The sequence below is a fragment of the Carettochelys insculpta genome, chromosome 22, assembly GCF_033958435.1.
Source record: "Carettochelys insculpta isolate YL-2023 chromosome 22, ASM3395843v1, whole genome shotgun sequence".
Lineage (NCBI taxonomy): Eukaryota > Metazoa > Chordata > Testudines > Carettochelyidae > Carettochelys > Carettochelys insculpta.
This window is the reverse complement of record NC_134158.1, coordinates 12,945,499-12,965,905: the sequence shown is the minus strand read 5'-3', so window position 1 is coordinate 12,965,905 and position 20,407 is coordinate 12,945,499. Positions and strand designations below refer to the sequence as shown.

At 62.6% G+C, this 20,407-nt stretch overlaps 1 protein-coding gene across 1 annotated transcript; it reads right to left on the bottom strand.

The window, feature by feature from the left end:
* Positions 1-1,794: 1,794 nt before the first annotated feature.
* Positions 1,795-19,863, bottom strand: SMC1A (structural maintenance of chromosomes 1A). The gene is made up of 25 exons (XM_075017400.1): positions 19,624-19,863; positions 17,031-17,219; positions 16,088-16,200; positions 15,782-15,985; positions 14,953-15,191; positions 12,462-12,720; positions 11,031-11,171; positions 10,779-10,861; positions 10,301-10,508; positions 10,011-10,196; positions 8,263-8,442; positions 6,977-7,123; positions 6,683-6,820; positions 6,355-6,471; positions 5,857-5,963; positions 5,571-5,712; positions 5,177-5,322; positions 4,682-4,835; positions 4,177-4,287; positions 3,712-3,868; positions 3,339-3,493; positions 3,063-3,214; positions 2,629-2,698; positions 2,340-2,450; positions 1,795-2,162 (listed from the first exon to the last, which is right to left on the bottom strand). The coding sequence occupies exons 1-25, from the start codon at positions 19,730-19,732 to the stop codon at positions 2,079-2,081; spliced, it is 3,702 nt and encodes a 1,233-aa protein (XP_074873501.1). The 5' UTR covers positions 19,733-19,863; the 3' UTR covers positions 1,795-2,078.
* Positions 19,864-20,407: the final 544 nt, after the last annotated feature.

The window sequence follows — 20,407 nt, the reverse complement described above, 5'->3', positions numbered from 1 at the left end:
GTGGGACCCAGGGGAGAGAAACGCAAGCGAGGGAAGGGCCCGAGACCCCCAACCCCCAGGCCCAGCCCAAGCACCTTGTCATTAGGAAGCCCAGATTAGTAACTGAGTCTCTCTGCTACAGTTGGAGGCAACCACTGGGAACCCCACACCAAGGGGTTTGCCCAGCACTGAGAGGCAGCCACCTCTGGGGTGGGGCACAGCTACACACAACACTGTCTGGGGACAGCTCACCCAGGGCTGAGCTGGAGGCACGTCTATTGCCCAGGGAGAGGCCATGCCCTGTGTCCTGCAGCAGGCCCCCTCCAGTGCCCCACATGCCCAACCCCCCCCCCCCCCCCTGCTGAAGCCAATTTTGGAAACACCACATGCCTGCAGCAAGGAGACTGGAGCTTCCCACACCGTGGGATGGGGGTTTGAAGGAATGATCCTCTCCCCGCACCACACTGCACAGCTGTTGCAGTGTCCTTACCTTGGGGGGCAGCTGCTGCCTCCCAGCGTGGTGAGAGAAGGGGAGGGAGCCAGGATGGGGGAGAGTCCCCCCAACCTCCTACCCACCCCACTTCCAGACTCCGCTTCCCAAAAACTCACCCTGCCCCCCGCTCTCCAGTTCCCCATCTACCCCATCCCTCCCCTCACAGGACCCGTGCCCCCCACTCCCCACAGCCAGGTGCTGCCACTGTGTGTGTGTGGGGGGGGCGGGTTGGCAGCTATTCAGTCCCCACCCCCACCTGGTACCCCATAATCACCAGCACCTGGGCTTGGGGACATCTGCTCCTGGCCAGCAGCCTACAGCTGGTGGGGGGAGGGAAACAACTCTGGAACCAGCCCCTTCCCTACCAGAGACTCAGACTCAACCCAGGTATAGTGCACGGGCAACCGAGGCACAGAGAGGGGTGGTAAATGGCCCCACGGCTCACACAGGAACCCAGGAGTCCCGGCTCCCGGCTCCCCAGAGCAGGGTGGAAGGGGCTGATGGGAAAAGCCGGCTTGAAGGTTATGGCCACGCTCAGACGCCCCCCCCACCCACCAGCAGTTTCTGCAGTGGCTGGGCCGTTACCACAGAAACAAAAATGCAAATAACTTCACTGCTAATTAGGGCTCTAAGTGTTAAACACTGGAATTAACAACTGCACTGGGCCAGCTGGCCCAGCACGGAGATGCAGCCACCTCTGGGGTGGGGCACTCCGAGGAGTTGTGCCCCACAGACGTCTCACCAGGCATCAGGGGACCCCCCCCCAGTGCGCCTGTCCCTCGTGGCTGGGTAAGATGATCGCTGACTCCAGTTCGCGCTCAGGCTCCAGGCCGGCCGGCTGGAGGGGCAGGCAGGTTATTCACCCTCGTCCCAGCTGGCCCACGGCGAGTGGGTCTGAACGTCCCCCCGCAGCATCGGGCATCCGCTCCAGCTGGCGCCAGGATGGGAGGGTGGGGGGAGCTCTGGACTGCACCACTGTACCAGATTCACCTGCTGCCCAGCCGCAGCCCAGGCTGAGGCCTCCTGATGCCCGGCCCATCCTCTGCCCACAGCTCTGGGCCCATGGGCAGAGCTGGCTCTGGTCTCGTCAAAGGGGGCACAGACCGACCAGCCCAGTCTGCACCCCTCGCCCAGAACAGCCCCCCTCCCTGCACAGCCCCTGAGCTGGTATCCCAGGGCCCGAACCTCCTGGCAGGAAGCTGCAGACCACATGCACCCCATTTACTGCCCCCCCAAAAAAAACCCCCAGGAGCCAGCCAGAGAAGGGAAAATCTGGTTTATTTTCTTGCAAAAAGACACACTACACAGAGAGGACTGGAAAAGCAACAGCTCAGGGATCACCCCCCCAGTTCCAACCCCCCACCATTCCAGCCTTACCGGGGCTAAAACTTCCAAACCTGAGCCCCTGGAGGCTGCTTTTAAAACGCAAGTTAAATAGCATGATTCTAAAAATAGCACAGGGGGCGCAATCGAAGCCCCCCCAAGATAAAACCCCTCTCCCCGCTGTGAGGGAGACAGGCAGCCCCCACCTTAGCCACGGGGTCAGTGGCTCCCCAGACTGCCCGGGCGGAGGCAGCGAAGGGGTTAAGGGAGCATCAGTCCGGAGCTATTGCTCGTTGGGGTTCGGGTTGGCATCAGGGTACTTGGTGAGGTCGAAGGTCAGCACTTTGCTGATCACGCAGTCCCCTTGCTGTGGAGAGAGGGGGGGTCACAGAGATCTGAGGGGCAAGACTCCCCCTTCCCCCACCCCTCGGGCCACAGCCCCCAGCCCTCCCCCCACGCCCTGTGACCTCCCCACCACCAGGCCTCCTGCCCCCGGCTAGGCTGAATGGACCTGGCGGTGCCCTGCCCCCCACAGAGACGGTACCTCGGGGTAGACCCCGATGAGGCTCTCGGCCTTGGTGTAGAACTCCTCCTTCAGCGAGATGACAATGGCCTGGAAGTTGCAGGTGGACTGCTCCTTGATGTAGTTTGCCACCTACATTGGGGGGACATCGGGGAGTCAGGGGGTCTGTCCCCTGAAGCCCCCCCCACCTTCTAGTCTGCAAGGAGGCACCCGAAGGCCCTTGAGCCTCAAACCTCTCTGTCGAGCTCCCAGCTCAGCCAAGTCCCCAGGACCACCCCGAGCCTCTCCCCACTGCCCCCCACCCCCTCACCTTCCCGATGTTGGTGTTGTCCAGCGCTGCGTCAATCTCGTCCAGAACGAAGAAGGGGGCGGGTTTGTAGCTGGGGAGACAGGGCGGGGGGTGATGGGGGGGGCTGTAGCACAGGATGGGCCATGGGAGGTGCCAATGAACCCCCATGGATCTCCCAGTGCTGGGAGAGAACCCAGGAGTCCTGGCTCCCAGTCCCTCTGCTCTAACCACCAGCCCCCACTGCCCTCCCAGCGCCGGGAGAGAACCCAGGAGTCCTGGCTCCCAGCCCCCTGCTCTAACCACCAGCCCCCACTGCCCTCCCAGAGCCAGGGGAGAACCCAGGAGTCCTGGCTCCCAGCCCCCTGCTCTAACCACCAGCCCCCACTGCCCTCCCAGAGCCAGGGGAGAACCCAGGAGTCCTGGCTCCCAGCCTGGCTTGGGCTCAGTGCTCTCACCTGTGGATAGCAAACAGCAGGGCTAAGGCAGCCACAGTTTTCTCCCCTCCCGAGAGGTTGTCCATGGGCCGGAAGCGCTTGCCGGGGGCCACACAGTTGTAATTGATCCCATCCAGGTAGGGCTCCTCGGGGTTCTCGGGGCCCAGGAACGCCTGCAGAGAGGCCGGGCCGGGATAAGCCAGAGCCGCCAGCTCCAGCACCCAGCCCTCAGCTCAGGGCAGTGGGAGAAGAGCTGAGTGGCAGCCGCCGCCTTCCCAGCGGGCTCCTGGCGCTCACCTGGGCACTGCTGTTCCGCGACAGAGCCTTGTAGATCTCGTCAATGTTGGTGGCCACGGACTCAAAGCAGGCGTTGAACCGGTCAAATCGCTCCTTCTTGATCTGCTCGAAGGCCTGCTTGGCCTTCTTGGCGCGCTTCCGGGCTGCCTCAAACTCTGCGGGGCAGGGGGGAGTGCGGCGAGTGGGAACCCAGGCATCCTGGCTCCACCCCACCCCCTGCTTTAACCATTAGACCCCACTCTCCTCCCAGTGCTGGGCCGAGAACCCAGGAGTCCTGGTTTCCAGCTCTTGCCCAGCTCGAACCGTTCGCCTCCCCACCCAGAATGGGAAGGGAGCCCAGGCATCCTGGCTCCCAGCCCCAGGCCTCCAGTACCGTCGGACGTCTCCTGGAACTTGTCCCGGACGCTCTCCAGCTTCTCCATAGCCTTCATGTTGGGGGCGGCGATGCGCTGCAGGACGCTCTGCTGCTCGTTCAGCTTCTGCTGCAGCTGGTTCATCTCCTGCTTGATCTCATCTTCTGCCTGGGCATCCTGGGGGCGGGGCCAGCCACTTACAGGCCACGCCCCCTCCGCTCCCAGGACCCATCCAACCCAGCATCTCACCCCACTCAGGCTCCATCTCTCAGTCCAGACGGGCGGCTGCTTTGCCTTCCAGCCCCAGCCCCACCCACAGCGGTTGGGGAGGAGGGGCTCAGACCCCTGAGGGCGGAGACTTTAGAACCCTCACCTTTTTTATGGCCCGGTGATTGGCAAGGAGTCCCCCAGGCAGCCTGCCTGGGGTGGGGAGTGGCCTGCCTGGGGCGGGGAAGGCGGGACGGCGTCCCATAGACCCTGCCCACCTTGAGGTCCTCGGCCAGGTCACTGTAGTCGATCTCGATGAGGGCCTCTCGGGCGTACATGTTGGAGGTGCGCTGGGAGCTGCTGACTGGCTCCTCGCCGTGCGCCCCACCCTGGGGGGTGATAGGGTAAGTGGGAAAGGCAGAGCCCCCCCGTCACACTCCTGAGTGCCACACCCCCTCTGCAGCCCCTCCCACCTGCTCCCCCCTTCCCTCCACGCCACTTCCCATTGTCCCGCCAGCTGTCACCCCCACGCCCCGAGCAGGGTCAGTTCTGCCACTTTCGGCGTCGCCTTTGCACTGGCTCCGGGGGCAAGGCCGGGCTCCGAGGGGGGCCAGGGCAGAGGCTGGCGGGGCGGGTGGGCGGCCGAGGGAGAGGTGCCTGGTTCAGGCTGTCCCACCCGTGACCACCAGGCAGGGGGCGGGATGGCCCACGTCCCCTCCCCGTGTGAGAGCCCCAGTCAGGCCCCGCTCCATGGCCAGCCCCTCCCTCCCTCCCTGCCCCCACCTCCTCCTGGCTGATGTCGTCCATGGTGCCCTTGGAGAGGGGCAGTTTGATGTCCTGCATCTTGCAGGCCTGCAGCAGGTTGTGCCGGTCGCTGCGCTTCTGCTCCAGCTTCGTCTCGATGGCCGTCACCTCCTTCTGCAGGTGAGTCATTTCCCTGCGGGGGCAGGGCAGAGTGGGGGCAGCTCTTCTCACCCCACCCCAACAGACTGACCCCGCCTGCTCCCAACAGACCCAGGCCGCTGACCCCACCTCTAACAAGTCTATCATTCCCTGGCCCCGCCCACTCTTCTCACCCAGTGACTACAGCCTATGGCCCCGCCTCCATTGGATAGCTGCTGCCCTGCCATTGGACCTGGGTCACTGACTGGCCCCACCTCCAATGGGCATCAACCGCCACTGGCCCCACCCGCTCGTGGGCCCCAGTCACTCATTGGCCGTGCCACCAATGGATGCCGAGGGTGACTGGCTCCCTGCCCCACCCCAGCTGTCACTCACTTGTTGGCCCCGCCCAGCTTCTTGCGGATCTCCTCCATCTCGTGGTTCTTGTCGTTCACCTCCGATTTCTTGGCCAGGTGCTGGTTCTTCAGGTCCTGCAGCTGGGCCATGGTCTCGTCAATGATCTTCATGTGACGCTGCTCCTCCTGCCGGCGAGGGAGAGTCAGCCCCGCCCACAGCCCCACCCACCAGGCCCACAGCCCCGCCCAGACTGCTCCTGGGGAGAGCAAGCCCCCCCCACCTTCTGCCACAACCCAAACAGCTCCTGCCCCGGGAGGGACGAGCCCCACCCCGGCAGGCCAGGCCCCGATGAGCCCTGCCCCCCCATGGCCCAACGCTGCTCTTCAGGACAGCCAGAGAAGGACCTGCCCCCCCCACACCGCTCCCCTGGCACCTTCTTGAGCTTCTCGATCTCAGCCTCGTCCTTCTTGACGCTCTGCTCCCACATGTGCACCTTCTCCTGGTCCTCCTTCAGCTGGTTCTTCTCGAAATCCAGCTGGATCCCCAGCCGCGTCTTTTGGTTCTCAAACTCCAGCCTGGGGAGGGGGAGGGGGATCAGAGGGGCCAAGTCCCCCTCCCCTGGCCTCGTCGGGGGCGCCAGCTCCCACCCGGCCCAGGGCAGGGCCTGGCTGGCTCAGAGGGGCAGGGAATGGGGCACTGATGCCCATCTGGGCTGGTACCTTTTCTTGGCAATCTCATTCTGCCGCTTCACCTTCTCTTCCTCAAACTCCCGGATGTTCCTCACCCCGATCTCCCGGCAGAACTCCTCGAACACCTCGTCCTCCACCTGTCCAGGGCAGGAAGCGAGGGGTGCTAGACGCTGGCTGGGGCCGTGCCAACCCGACAGCCCGTTATGGGCCCCGGGATACCACCCGGGACTTTCAGACGCCCTCCCCAGCAACCCGATCTCCGTGGGGCAGAAGAGACGGGAGCTGTGAACATAGCCAGGCAGAAGGCAGCAGGACAGTGCCACAGGGCTCACGCCCCCCATAATGCACTGCAGCACAGCCATACCACAGGGCCCACGCCACCCACGATGGCCTGCAGCAGGCAGGGGACAGAGCATGCCCTCACCATGCATTGCAGCAGGGCTGAGAGAGACCATGGACTACATCCCCCACAATGCACCACCCCAAGACTCCACCCAGACTATGTCTCCCAGCTCACCTCATACTCACCTGGTTCATCTTCTCCTTGAGGTCCTTCATCTCCCGCTCCCGGCCCTGGATGATTCGCTTGATGTCGTTGATGCGCGGCCCAAAGTTCGCCAGTTCACTCTCCAGCTTCGACTTCTCCTGCGGGGAAATGGGGAGCTCGAGGGGGGCAGCCTCCCTCCCACTAGCCACTGCCAGCTCCCCAAAGCCTGCCCCTGCACCCCTCCCAGCCCCAGGCCTCTCCCCAGCCCCACAGCTCCCCTGCTTTACAGAACAGGCGCTGGGGGGACCTGCACTCCATAAGGACAGCAGCTGGGTGGCAGCAACTCTGGGGGTCACTTCTCCACTTTACCTGAAGGTTCAGGGCGAGGTGCCGGGTCTTGGTCTGCTCCAGGTCACTCTGGGAGTATTTCAGCCGCATCTGCAGGCCATGGGCCTGGGACTGCACCTGCCGCAGCTCGGCCTCCTTGCGCTTGGCCTTCATTTGCTCCTGACAAGCACAAGGCAGGGCTTGGCCAGCAGCCCGAGGGCTCACCCAGCACGAGGCTGAGGCAGCTGGGGACAGCTGCACGGAGCTGCCCAATTCCCAGCACTGACGGCCAGGAGAGAGAGCACCCGCGGTGGAGCTGAGCCCAGCCTCCCTCACCTTCAATTCCTCCGTCAGCCGCTCCTTCTTCTCCTTCAGCTTGTCCACCGCCTTCTCGTCCCAGCGCCGGGCCTTGGCCTTCAGGTCGCTGGCACCGCCGGAGATCACCCCGGACTTCTGGAAGAGTGTGCCGTCCAGGGCGACCGTCTGCAGGGGCGAGCGTGGGGGTCAGGCCCTGCAACGCGCTGGACGCGGGCTCCCCCTGCACTGCGAGATCGCCCCGGACTTCTGGAAGAGTGTGCCGTCCAGGGCGACCGTCTGCAGGGGCGAGCGTGGGGGTCAGGCGCGGGGGTCAGGCCCTGCAACGCGCTGGACGCGGGCTCCCCCTGCACTGTGAGATCGCCCCGGACTTCTGGAAGAGTGTGCCGTCCAGGGCGACCGTCTGCAGGGGCGAGCGCGGGGGTCAGGCCCTGCAACGCACTGGACGCGGGCTCCCCCTGCACTGCGAGATCACCCCGGACTTCCGGAAGAGTGTGCCGTCCAGGGCGACCGTCTGCAGGGGCGAGCGCGGGGGTCAGGCCCTGCAACGCACTGGACGCGGGCTCCCCCTGCACTGCGAGATCACCCCGGACTTCTGGAAGAGTGTGCCGTCCAGGGCGACCGTCTGCAGGGGCGAGCGCGGGGGTCAGGCCCTGCAACGCGCTGGACGCGGGCTCCCCCTGCACTGCGAGATCGCCCCAGGCAGCGGAGGACAAGGCTGTGGCAGTGGGGAGGCGACCCCGGGCAAAAGGAGCAGCTGGTGCGGATCTGCAGCAGAAATGAGGCCAGCCCCAGCAGCCACGGCAGAGCTGGGTCTTCATGTCAGTCAGGTTTGGGCCCAGTCCCAGGGACAGTCTGACAGGCAAACGGGGCGACGGGGCCACCTGAATGGACAGCCAGGCAAGTAGGAAGACCAGCCCCCAGACTAAAGGGCTCTGTCAAACCAGGAGGCGATCCAGCTCCCGTCAGCGGGAGGGAGGGGTTGGGCCTGCGGCCGGCGCCGTTTGGAGTGAGGGAGCAGAGAAGAGTCATGAACTGGGAGGGTCCCTGGTCTCCGGAGAGCGGGAACAGGGTTAAAAACAATCAAGCATCACAAATTGGAGCCGGGGTCCGAAATCAGCAAGGCAGCAGGGAGCCAGGACGCCTGGGTTCTCTCCCCAGCTGTGGGAGGGGAGCGGGGTCCAGTGGTCTGAGTGGGGCGGCTGGGAGCCAGGATGCCCCAGCTGTGGGAAGGGAGTGGGGTCTCCTGGGTCCCTCCCCAGCTCTGAGGAGGAAGGAGGGGGCCAGACGCCCGGGTCCCCGCTCACCTTGTGCCGCTGGTGGCCCCCGAAGGCGATGCGCCGGGCGTCCTCCACGTTGTCGCACACCAGGGCGTTCCCGCAGGCGTACTGCAGGGCCTTCTTGATGTGGGGCGGCTCGTAGCGGATCACATCAATTACCAGCTTGGCCCCCTTCAGCTCCCGCAGCTTCTCGTCCGTGGGCTTCACCTGGGCGAGGGGGCTGCGGGTGAGGGGGTGCGGGAGGGGGGCACGCGAGTCACAGGCGGCTGGCGGGAGAACTGCAAGGGGTGGTCCGCAGCAGAACACAGATGAAATGAGGGCGGCGATCCCCAAGTAGGGGGCCGTGGGGAGGCAAAGGAGACAAGCGGATGGGGGTGAAGCCAGCCAGGGACCCCTTGCCACCAACCAGCAGAAGGCATCGGGGCGGGGCTGGGGGGGGGCCCCTCCAGCTGCACCGGGGCTATGGGCACAGCGATGCCTCCAGGGCAGCTGGTGACACCTCTCCCCAGAGCCACCGGGAGATGTGTGTCTGACTAACGCCTCTGGGGTCACCTCTCCCCAGCAATGCAGCTCCTGGGCTCGCAGAGCTAAGGGCGGTGGTTGGCGCCAGAGGGTCCCTGGAGACGCCCCCCATGCTGCCGGGCTCCTCTGCAGGCTGCCAAGGGCCACAGAGCGGATCCCCGCCCCACAGGGCAGCAGGCCTGAAACCCAACACTGCTGTGGGCTCCGGCAGCGCTCGCCAGGCTCTCGGGAGATGGGAATTTCCACTCTCGCCGGAGGGGGACAGAGCCAATGTGCGTGCAGGCGGCCAGCTGCCCTGGCTTGGAGCAGTGGGCAGCCAGGCCGCACCCGCCATCCAACAGCCGCTTCCCAGAACAGGGCAACTGCTGAGCGACCCCCTGGCGGATGGCCTCCGTTCTGGCTGGCAGAGGTGGGGGGGACCCCCAGCGCGTGGGACACAGCCCTGGCCCTACGCCCCACTTCCACCTTCACGCTCCACAACCTCCCCTGGCCACAAGCTGACCAGGTTGATGGCCCTGTGCGAGGCACTTCGGCCTCGGTCTCAACCACCACCTGTTTGTTCATGGGCTGCCCCGGTCCTTGCGGTCGGGGTGAGCCGAACGACTCGTTCTCCTGCCATATCCCGCCCTGGCCCTCTCTCTTCTGAGCCAAGCAGGGCCCAGGTCTGTAACCTCCGCTGCAAACTCCTCCGGCTCCCACGTTCTGCGCCTGGCCCTTCTCCGCACGCTGCCCCAACTCCTTCCCGAGATGGGACACCTGAGCGAGCGGCCAGCAGCTCCAGGCCCCAGGGCCTCATGCAGCAGCACGAGGGCGTCTGCAGTCCCATCACAGGAGTGGGGCTGCCCAGGACACCGGTGCCAGTTTACGCAGGAAAGAGAAAGGCGCGGTGGGATCTCGGGCTGGGGGGCAGCCAGGCAGGAGACGAACGGGCACCCGGCTGTCTGTGACAGAGCCGCGAGTGCCGCGTGCGGCTCAGTCGGCCTTGGCTCTCAGGAGCGCGCACCAACTCCGCAGGGAAGCGTCTGCTTCCGCCGCAGCCCCCGGGAGGCCCTGGGACCTTGGCGCTTTGTGAGATGCAGGAGGGGTGGCGCGCGCTGCGAGCAGGGCCGGGCGTGGGTGACGCAGGCAGCTGCGTGCGGAGCGGATCCGAGGGCAGCCTGGGCCGCATGCTTGGGGAACAGAGGGGGGCGCGGGTGGGCAGGCGAGCCCCCAGCACGGGGTGCTGCAGGCACAGGGCGGCCAGGGGGGCTCACCTCCAGGTAGTCCAGGGGGAGGAAGGTCTCGGGCTCGCCCCGCTGCTCCTTGATGTACTGGATGCAGTCCCGGCCCGTCTTCTCCGAGTCCACGATGATAGCGTCCATGTTCTTGCCCAGCACCTTGGTGACGGCGATCTGGTATTTCTTCTGCGTGGGCTGGCACAGGTCGATGAGGCGGCCGTACTGCGTGGGGGGTAGGGGGTGAGCGGGTGGGGACCCCTTGCTGCCGCGGCCTGGCCCCCCGAATCCGTCCTGCCCCGCCCCACCCCCGCCCGCCCCCCACGCACCACGGAGCCGGGATACAGCCGCTTGATGCTCTCCATGATCTCGGCCTTGCGCTGCTGGCGGCTGCTCTCCTGCCGGTCGATGCGGGCGTCGCCCAGCTGCTCCATCACCTGGTTCAGCTCCTTGTTGATCTCGTCGATGCGCCGCTTGGCCAGCTCCACCTCCTCCGTCAGCTCCCCCTCCAGCTTCTTCTGCTCCTCCAGAGACTGCCTGGGGGGCGCAGGGGGCACTCAGGGGGCCGAGCCTCTCTGCTGGGGACAGCGCCCCTGCCCAGCCCCAACCAGACTGCCGAGAGGTGCCCCCAGCCGAGCCCCCCAGCACCAAGCTAGACCTGGTGGCGGGGAGCGTCCCCAGCCCCTCTCTCCACTGCATGGCGCCCCCCAATACCCACCACAAGGGGAGCATGGTCCCCGCTCAGCCCGGCTCCCTGCACCCCCAGTGCCAGGCCCTGATGGCCGCGCCCCAGGTGGGGTGACGCACTTGCTGGTGGCGATATATTCCTCCAGCTTCTCGATCCGCTTCTGATTTTCCTCGATTTCCCGCAGCTTCTGCTTGATCTTGGCCTGAGGAGGAGACGGCCACGAGGGCTCAAGTCAGCCCTGCTAGTCAGGGCCAAAACGTGATGGGGGAGCAGGAACTGGTGGGAGAGGCAGGCGGAGCCGGAGGGCAGGGCCGGGCGGACACCAGCTGCCAGGAGAGGAAACCAGGGAGGAATCGTAGGCCCAGTCTCACCTCAGTCTCCACCTTCTTCCTCTCCTCCAGGTCCAGCCGGTCCTGATCCGCTTTCTGGTCCCGGTTAAATTTCTCGAGCTCCTGGGCCAGCGTGGCAGCTCTCTTACTGGCCTCTTCCTTCAGCCGGTGATACTTCTTCACCTGCAGCGGCAACGAACAGGATGGGAACAGCATCGAAACCCAGCTGCTGAGGGGAGCGGCATGGGGAGAGTTTCCCTGGCATGGAGATGCAGCCACCTCTGGGGTGCAGAGCTGGGGAACAGCCGCACATAACACTGCAAAGGGAGGGCTCGCCTGGCACTGACATGGGGAACCGGAGAAGAAAAATGCCACCAACTTAGGACAGGAAGAGAAGGAAAATTCTGCCTCCGACTGCAACTGCAGGGGACCTAATTTAGGAGGCAGCGTAGGGTTCCCAAGCTCACACTGGACCTGGATGCAGAGGTTAGCGGCACAGAACTGGAAAGACCCTCGAGAGGTCACTGAGTCCAGCCCCCTGGACTCACTGCAGGACCCAGCAGCATCCCTGACAGACGTGTCCAACCTTCCCGAAAACATCTCCAGTGGTGGAGATCCCACAACCCACTCAGGGAATTTATTCCAGTGCTCAATCACCCTGACAGGCAGTGGTTCCTAATGGCCAACCTAAACCTCCCTGGCCACAGTTTAACCCTGTTGCTCCTCGTCCTATTCCCAGAGACCAAGGAGAACAATTTTTCTCCCTTCTTGTGTCACAACCTTTCCGGACTCGAAGGCTGCAATCACATCCCCTCTCGGCCTTCTCTCTTCCAACTAAACGAGCCCCGTTCTTTCAGTCTGCCCTCATCGGCTGCCTTCTCTAGGCTGTCGTGCCCAGAAGAAACAGAACCATCTCCACGCCACCCCCAGCAAGCCGCCACCCCCATGCCAGGTACTCTCCCGCTCCACCAAGCACACTGCCCCCCAGTGGTGATTCACCAGAGCCACCCAGCCCTGAGCTGCCCCACGGCCCCAAGCAAGCCACGGGGGGGGGCATGTGCAGGGAGGGCACTCCCTGTGTGCAGCTGTAACGAGCTGCTTTGCCTCACCGCGCTGTCCAGTTCGCCACATGCACATTGGACAGTGCGGCTCTAGACCTTGAATCATTTTCACTGCTCTTCTCTGCACCCTCTCAAATTTCTCCGCAGCCGTCCTGAAACGTGGCGCCCAGAACTGGCCACAGTGCTCCAGCTGAGGCCTCATGGGCGCGGAGGAACGACTCGCCCACACCCCTCCCGTTAATGCAGCCCAGAACCATGTCTGCTTTTGACCAAGAGAGGCACCGTGCTGGCTCGTCTTTAGCTTGTTAACGTTGCAACGCCCCAGAGAAAAGGCTCTGAACGGACACAGTGGCTCAGGGCATCATCTACAGGCAGCGTCCTGCAGATCACTGCGCCTCTCCCAGCCCGGTACCTGGTTCTCTTCCAGGGTGAGGTCTCGCCCCTGGCTCTGGCTCTCCTCCTCCATGCGCTCCTCAAACTCCTGCCGAGCCTTCTCCACCGAGAGCATCTCCTTCTCCAGCTCGTCCATGTCACCTTTGCGCTTCTTGTACTGCTTCTGGGCGTTCTGCAGAGACTTCTTGGCTGCCTCCAGCTTCTTGATCTTGTGCGAAGTGTTCTCCTTGGCTTTGATGTACTGAGGGCGCTTCTGGTTCAGCTCGGAGTCCTTCTCCCTAGGGAAGGGGGATACCATGGTTTCCAGATCCCCACTCTGCTCTGGGCTGCCACAGTAGGATCGTGGGACATCCAGCTCATGTGCTCTGTTCTAGATTAGGGTTCCTAAAGTCCCTGTCTACAACATCTTAGAATTCCCAACCTAGATAGCAACAGCTATCTCTTGCTAAATTACTGTTCCTAGACTGTGCAAAATGTTCTAGATCACATAACCTAGAGCAAGAGAATGCTAGGAGGAGTTATCCAGCGTTTCAGGATAATGTATCATTTGCTATTTAGATAAGAGTTGTTCAGTTTGGGGATTTTAGACATTCACTGTTTATCCAGAACATCCAGAAAGTATTTCTTCCTTTGCAAGTTTAGCAGGATGACCCACAAAGCAGTCCTTCGAGTTTCATGCAGCTCCTGAGCTGCAGACTCCTGAGCTAGAGTGCCACCTGCCTCCTGCTCAAACACCACGTTCCCATATGGCACACAACGTCCTGGACCACTCAGCCTAGACAGCGTTCTTTTTCTCACCCCCTCTCACCACATTTCTTACCCACCCAATCGAAACACTGTCATCTCTCAGAGCTGTGCAGCACCGTGTTCCAGACTCGTCTCCTTAACCTACTCAGCATGAGCCTGCCTCATTCTGGATCACTTTGTTTCTAGCATTTAGGTTCACGCAATTAAAGACCACCCAACCAAGACCATGTGACCTATTCCATTCTAGACCACTTCATTCTAAAGAAATGGTTCCCAATCTATGATCCAATCAGTAAACAGCTGCTCGACTCATGTGACGTTCTCAAAGCAATGCACAGTGCATGTATATGGCCCACGTCCACATAACGAGACAAAGACAACTTTAAATGCAACCCACAATTCTAGACATTACGTTCTTATTGCTCTAGACTACCTGACCTAGCCAGGATCATCCAATACTTTTAACATCAATGTTCCTGGAGTGTATATCCATCCTGTTTTAAGACACAACCTAATCGAGACTGTTTTTAGAAACCAACAGAGTGGCATTCGAGACCACACAATGCAGACAGCGTCACCAGTCTGATTCTAGAGTACACCTCCAAACCTCTACAGACAGCATTACATGCCACCTTGTTCTAGAGCATATGACCAAACTGTTTCAGGTCATCCGATTTATGGCTCACCCACACACCCAGCAGCTCCTTTTCTACATCTGTTGACTCTCACTCTCATTCTAGAACAAGGGTCCTTCCAAACTGTCGCATCACCAGGTTCATCCCAGATATCACTCCCATCTATACCATGCCAACGTTGAGCTACTCTGACCTAGCCTGCTTGATCAACCACCCCTTAGTCGAGATCACACTACTGAAATCAGAACCACCACTCCACTAAATCTGATCACTAACGTCACCCTGACAGCTTCAGCCAACCTTATTCAAACCACAGTCCTGTCCCCTCTTTTGGTTCAAGACCTAACTCAATTCTACACCCCACTTTCACACCATCCCATGTAGAGTATGTCGAGTCATCTTCAGTTCTAAAGATAATTCCCTTTAGACTGCTCCCAAGGTACCCAATTCTAGGTCAGTATTCCCTCACTCCAGACAGAGCTCCTTACAAGGCCACATCCTTCCCCTTATAACCCACAGCCCATGCAAACATTAATCCTGCCAAGTGCTGCCTGTAAGCTGAGCACTTGTGCAACCTTCCAAGAGCAAGTCAAATGCTGCCCAGCTGATTAGCACAGCAGCCACCGCTGGCTCTCTTTCTACTGGTAGCGCACATAAATCATTCCCCACATGGCTGGAAAACTCCAATGGCTGGAAAAGATTCATTACCGTGAACACTGATCCAACCCCCGCAGTCCCTTTCTAGAGTCTGACCTCCAGGTCTCCCTTCTAGTCTACAGTTCGGCTGGTCCCTCTTTCTAGACTGTGCCCAGGTTCTACGGTGCAGCCCACGCCCACTCGTGCACCAGAACAAGACCCAGCTGTAGTGTCTCCCATCCTATTCTAAGGGGCAGCCTTTCCTGTGGAAGGACCACACTGGCGCGCACAAGATCCAGAGCCCTTTTGAGGTTCTAGAGTGCACATTGGCGTGATCTAGACCCTTCTCTCCTGTTTTGCAGGTCCAGAATGAGTTTGCTCTCCATTTCCAGATCACAGCAGCACCCTCTGGCTCCAGCATCCCCCAGCCCTGCTCTGGAGCACTGTCCCCTCCCATTCTACCATCCAAGTGTCACCTCGTGCTGGCCTCACTTGATCTCCTTCTCAATCTGCTGTTGCTCCCTCATCATTTTGCCCAGCTCCTTCTTCTTGTCCTTGAGTTCATCCTCCACCCTGTCCATGCGCTTCTTGTCCTTGTCGATCTCCTTGTTCTTAGAGGCCAGCTCCTTGTTGAGCTTCTCAATCTCCGCCTCATTGTGGTACAGCTTGAAGAGCTGCAGCTGGACCTGGGCCCGCACCACCTCATCCTTCAGGCGCTGGTACCGGTCCGCCTGTCCAAGGGTGCATGCAGTAAACAATGGGTTGGGGGTGGGGGGGTAAATTCCCACCTGACCACGTCCCGTCTACTGTCCTGGCCTCTCTGAAATCTCTCTCCTGCCCCCCAGAACTCCTTTTCCTAGCAGACACCGCCGAGCCTGGCCAAATAACGGATTCCATTCCGCCCTCTACCACCACTCTGCTATCCTACCCCACTGCTCTGTCCACTAGAGGTCCCACCCCACCCTCTCCTGCTGCCTGAACTGCGTCCCTGCCTCTCCTCCCAAGACATCCCTACCTCTTTGGCACACTGAGGGATTCCACTCCAGCCCCGACCCTCACCTAGAGACCCCACCTCACACTCCTCCTGATAGATCCATCCTTATTCTCCTCCCTGCCATCCCCAGACCCTACTCCACCTCCTTCCCTGGTTCCTAGCTTCATCCCTCCAACCCCTCACCCACTACAGCTCCTCACAGGCTCCAGAGATCTTGCCCAGCTCCCTAATCCCCACTCCCCCCGAAATCTCAGCCACATCTCCCATTAGAGAGCTCTTGAAATCCTCAAATTCTGCCTCCATCCCAACCTGCAGCCCCCTCCGCACCTCCTCTTTCTCCTGCTTGGCCTCCTTGCGCTCGGCAGCGATGTTCTTTTTGCGGTGGTAGTTGAACTGAGTGTCTTCCTCCGCCTTCACCATCTCCTTCTTGCGCTTGTCGTACTCCTGGGCCAGCTCTCCAGAGCGGCCGATCTCCTCGAAGAGCGCCGTGCGCTCCTTGGGGTTCTTCATGGCAATGGACTCCACCGCCCCCTGTGCAGGGCGGGACAGGAGCGGGTCGGGCCCAGGGAACTAGCCCTCTGGGCATCGGTCCCTCCCCCGTCCACCCCTGCCGCTGGGCATCGCCCCTCCCACCTGAAAGACGAGGAAGTTCCTGGCTTTGATGAGGATCCCCAACTTCTCCAACTCCTCACTGTACTCGCTGAGCTGCACCACTTTGTTATTGATCTTGTATTCGGATGAGCCTCCTGCAAGAGAGGCCTGGCCAGTGGTGGTGCCTGACACACCCCAAATGTCTGGCTCTGAGTGCTGGGGACGGCTGCCCGCCAGGGCGGGAGAGAGCGGGAGAGAGCCCCCCCCAGCCCCCCGCACCCTGCCCTGCCCCCCAGCGCCGGAGAGAGCCCCCCCAGCACAGCGCCCTGCCCGCCAGCGCCGGAGAGAGCCCCCCCCAGCCCCCCACGCCCTGCCCTGCCCGCCAGCGCCGGAGAGAGCGGGAGAGAGCCCCCCCCCCCAGCCCCCTGCCCTGCCCTGCCCCCCGCGCCAGAGAGAGCCCCCCCCCAGCCCCCCGTGCCCTGCCCTGCCCGCCAGGGCGGGAGAGAGCCCCCTCCCAGCCCCCCCAGCACCCTGCCCTGCCCCCCAGCGCCGGAGAGAGCCCCCTCCCAGCCCCCCCAGCACCCTGCCCTGCCCGCCAGCGCCGGAGAGAGCCCCCTCCCAGCCCCCCCAGCACCCTGCCCTGCCCGCCAGGGCGGGAGAGAGCCCCCTCCCAGCCCCCCCAGCACCCTGCCCTGCCCCCCAGCGCCGGAGAGAGCCCCCTCCCAGCCCCCCCAGCACCCTGCCCTGCCCCCCAGCGCCGGAGAGAGCCCCCTCCCAGCCCCCCCAGCACCCTGCCCTGCCCGCCAGCGCCGGAGAGAGCCCCCTCCCAGCCCCCCCAGCACCCTGCCCTGCCCGCCAGGGCAGGAGAGAGCCCCCTCCCAGCGCCCCCAGCACAGCGCCCCCCCAGCCTGACCCTGTCTGCCACGGGAGAGCACCCCTCCAGCACAGCACCCACCCGGTGCCCCCAGGCCGCCCCGGCTCTCACCCACGATGACCCGGGCAAAGGTGCGGTCTTCAGCCCCCTCCTCAGAGTACACCATGCTGACGAAGGCCCGGCTGGCGGCCGGCTTGCCCACAGGCGCCCCGTGGATCAGGTCCCGCAGCGTCTTCACCCGCAGGTTACTCGTCTTCTCGCCCAGCACGAAGCTGATGGCGTCCATGAGGTTTGACTTGCCTGGGAGAAGAGGGGTCGGCATGAGGGGAGCGGGGGGCAGCACCAGGGGTACGTGTGTGTCAGTGCTGGGGGGGGGACATGAGCGTGTGTGTGTGTGTGTCAGTGCCATGGGGGGCGTGTGTGCACGTGTGCAGGCATGCATGTGTCAGTGTGGTGGGGGGTGTCAGTGCCGGGGGGGACAAGTGTGTGTGTGTGTGTGTCAGTGCCATGGGGGGACATGTGCACAGGCATGCATGTGTCAGTGCTGGGGAGAGACGTGTGTGTGTGTGTGTGTGTGTGTGTGTGTGTCATGGGGGGCGTGTGCACAGGCATGCATGTGTCAGTGCTGGGGAGAGACGTGTGTGTGTGTGTGTGTGTTTGTGAGTGCCATGGGGGGCATGTGCACAGGCATGTGTCAGTGCAGTGGGGGGTGTCAGTGCTGGGGGGAGACGTGCGTGTGTGTGTGTGTCATTGCCATGGGGGGGCATGTGCACAGGCATGCATGCGTCAGTGCTGGGGGGAGACGTGTGCATGTGTGTGTGAGTGCCATGGGGGGCGTGTGCACTGGCATGTGTGAGTGCGGTGGGGGGGTGTCAGTGCCGGGGGGAGACATGTGTGTGTGTGTTTGTCAGTGCCATGGGGGGGCGTGTGCGCAGGCATGCATGTGTCAGTGCTGGGGAGAGATGTGTGTGTGTGTGTGTGTGTTAGTGCCATGGGGGGGCGTGTGCACATGCATGTGTCAGTGCTGGGGAGAGATGTGTGTGTGTGTGTGTGTGTGTTAGTGCCATGGGGGGCGTGTGCACAGGCATGTGTCAGTGCTGGGGGGAGATGTGTGTGTGTGTTAGTGCCATGGGGGGTGTGTGCACAGGCATGCATGTGTCAGTGCTGGGGGGAGACGTGTGTGTGTGTGTGTGTGTGTGTGTGTGTGTCATTGCCATGGGGGGGCATGTGCACAGGCATGCATGCGTCAGTGCTGGGGGGAGATGTGTGCATGTGTGTGTGAGTGCCATGGGGGGCGTGTGCACTGGCATGTGTGAGTGCGGTGGGGGGGTATCAGTGCTGGGGGGAGACATGTGTGTGTGTGTTTGTCAGTGCCATGGGGGGGCGTGCGCGCAGGCATGCATGTGTCAGTGCTGGGGAGAGATGTGTGTGTGTGTTAGTGCCATGGGGGGGCGTGTGCACATGCATGTGTCAGTGCTGGGGAGAGGTGTGTGTGTGTGTGTGTGTGTGTGTGTGTGTGTGTGTGTGTTAGTGCCATGGGGGGCGTGTGCACAGGCATGTGTCAGTGCTGGGGGGAGATGTGTGTGTGTGTTAGTGCCATGGGGGGCGTGTGCACAGGCATGCATGTGTCAGTGCTGGGGGGAGACGTGTGTGTGTGTCAGTTCTGGGGAGAGGTGTGTGTGTGTGTGTGTGTTAGTACCATGGGGGGCGTGTGCACAGGCATGCATGTGTCAGTGCTGGGGGGAGACGTGTGTGTGTGTCAGTGCTGGGGAGAGACGTGTGTGTGTGTGTGTGTGTGTTAGTGCCATGGGGGGCGTGTGCACAGGCATGTGTCAGTGCTGGGGAGAGACGTGTGTGTGTGTGTGTGTGTTAGTGCCATGGGGGGCGTGTGCACAGGCATGTGTCAGTGCTGGGGAGAGATGTGTGTGTGTGTGTGTGTGTGTGTGTGTGTGTGTGTTAGTGCCATGGGGGGCGTGTGCACAGGCATGTGTCAGTGCTGGGGGGAGATATGTGTGTGTGTGTGTGTGTGTGTGTGTTAGTGCCATGGGGGGCGTGTGCACAGGCATGTGTCAGTGCTGGGGGGAGATGTGTGTGTGTGTGTGTGTGTGTGTGTGTGTGTGTGTGTTAGTGCCATGGGGGGCGTGTGCACAGGCATGTGTCAGTGCTGGGGGGAGATGTGGGTGTGCGTGAGAGAGAGAGAGAGAGAGCAGAGGGTGGGGTGCGAGGAACACCTGGACTGTACCAAGTCCCTTCCAGGGAGGCTATGACCTCTGGAGTGAACCATCCCAGCCGGGGGGGTGGAGGTCAACAGACTGCACCCCCTTCCTGCCCCGCGGGGGTCCCTTCTCCCCGCAGTGGGGGCGGTCTCGGCGGACAGCACCATTGCTCGTGAAGATCTCAGCCGACCAATGCCTCTGACGGGGCGGCGGGGGGGGGCTGCATGGACTGTACCACCCGTCGCTGGAGCGCAGAGCCCCCCAAGGGAGAGGGGTTCCGTGGAGGCACCGCCCCACCTGTACCATCAGGTCGGGGGGAGGCTGCCCCACGGACGGCACCAACGCTGCGGGAGGGGCACCGCAAACCGCACCCCCCACGGGAGGGGGACCCTCGGACAGTACCACCCCGCACCGCGTTGGGGGGACCCTCGGACAGTACCACCCCGCACCGCGTTGGGGGGACCCTCGGACCGTACCATGACACTTACCGGAGCCGTTGGGCCCGATGATGGCCGTGAACCTCCGGAAGGGCCCGATGATTTGCCGCCCCTTGTAAGACTTGAAGTTCTCGATCTCGATCAGCTTGAGGAACCCCATGGCTAGGGGCTGCGGAGCCCCGGGGGGGAGTACGGCGGCCCGCGAGGGACACGGAGCCCAGGAGCGGTCGGGCGGGAACGGAAGCACCCGGCTCGGCCACAACCACCCCCCGCTCCTCCCGGAGCAGTCACGGCCACCAGTACAGAAATCTCGCGAGAGGTACCACTTACCGCGAGGGGCGGGGCTAAAGCGGGTTTATTTGTCTATGGCGCGCGGTCAAACCGACGAAAGGGGACTCCCCTCTGAACAAGATTTGCATACGTTGCTCCGCCTCCCCACCGGCTCCACCCACTCGAAAGAAGATACCTCATTGGGTTATTTGCCTATTCGGACCCGCCCCCTGCTCGCTTATTGGACGCTGCCTCAGAGCTTTTTTTAGCTATCGGAACCGCCCTCTACATTCCCTCCTCGCTGATAGGGCCACGCTACACGAGCTTATTTGCATGTATCGTCCTCCTCCTGCGTCACCGGCCCACTCACAGGCCGCCTCCGGAGGGGTATTTGCATGAGAAGCCCCGCCCCCACTCTCGTCTCTCCCCGCTGATAGGCCCGACGCTCTCATTGGAGTAAAGAGGCGGTTGGACTGGACGGGACGGGACCAAGTGTGGCCTGGGGCGGGGAGGGAGGGAGGGAGGGACTGGTCTGTCCCGTTACCTGGGAGACCTGGCTGTAAAC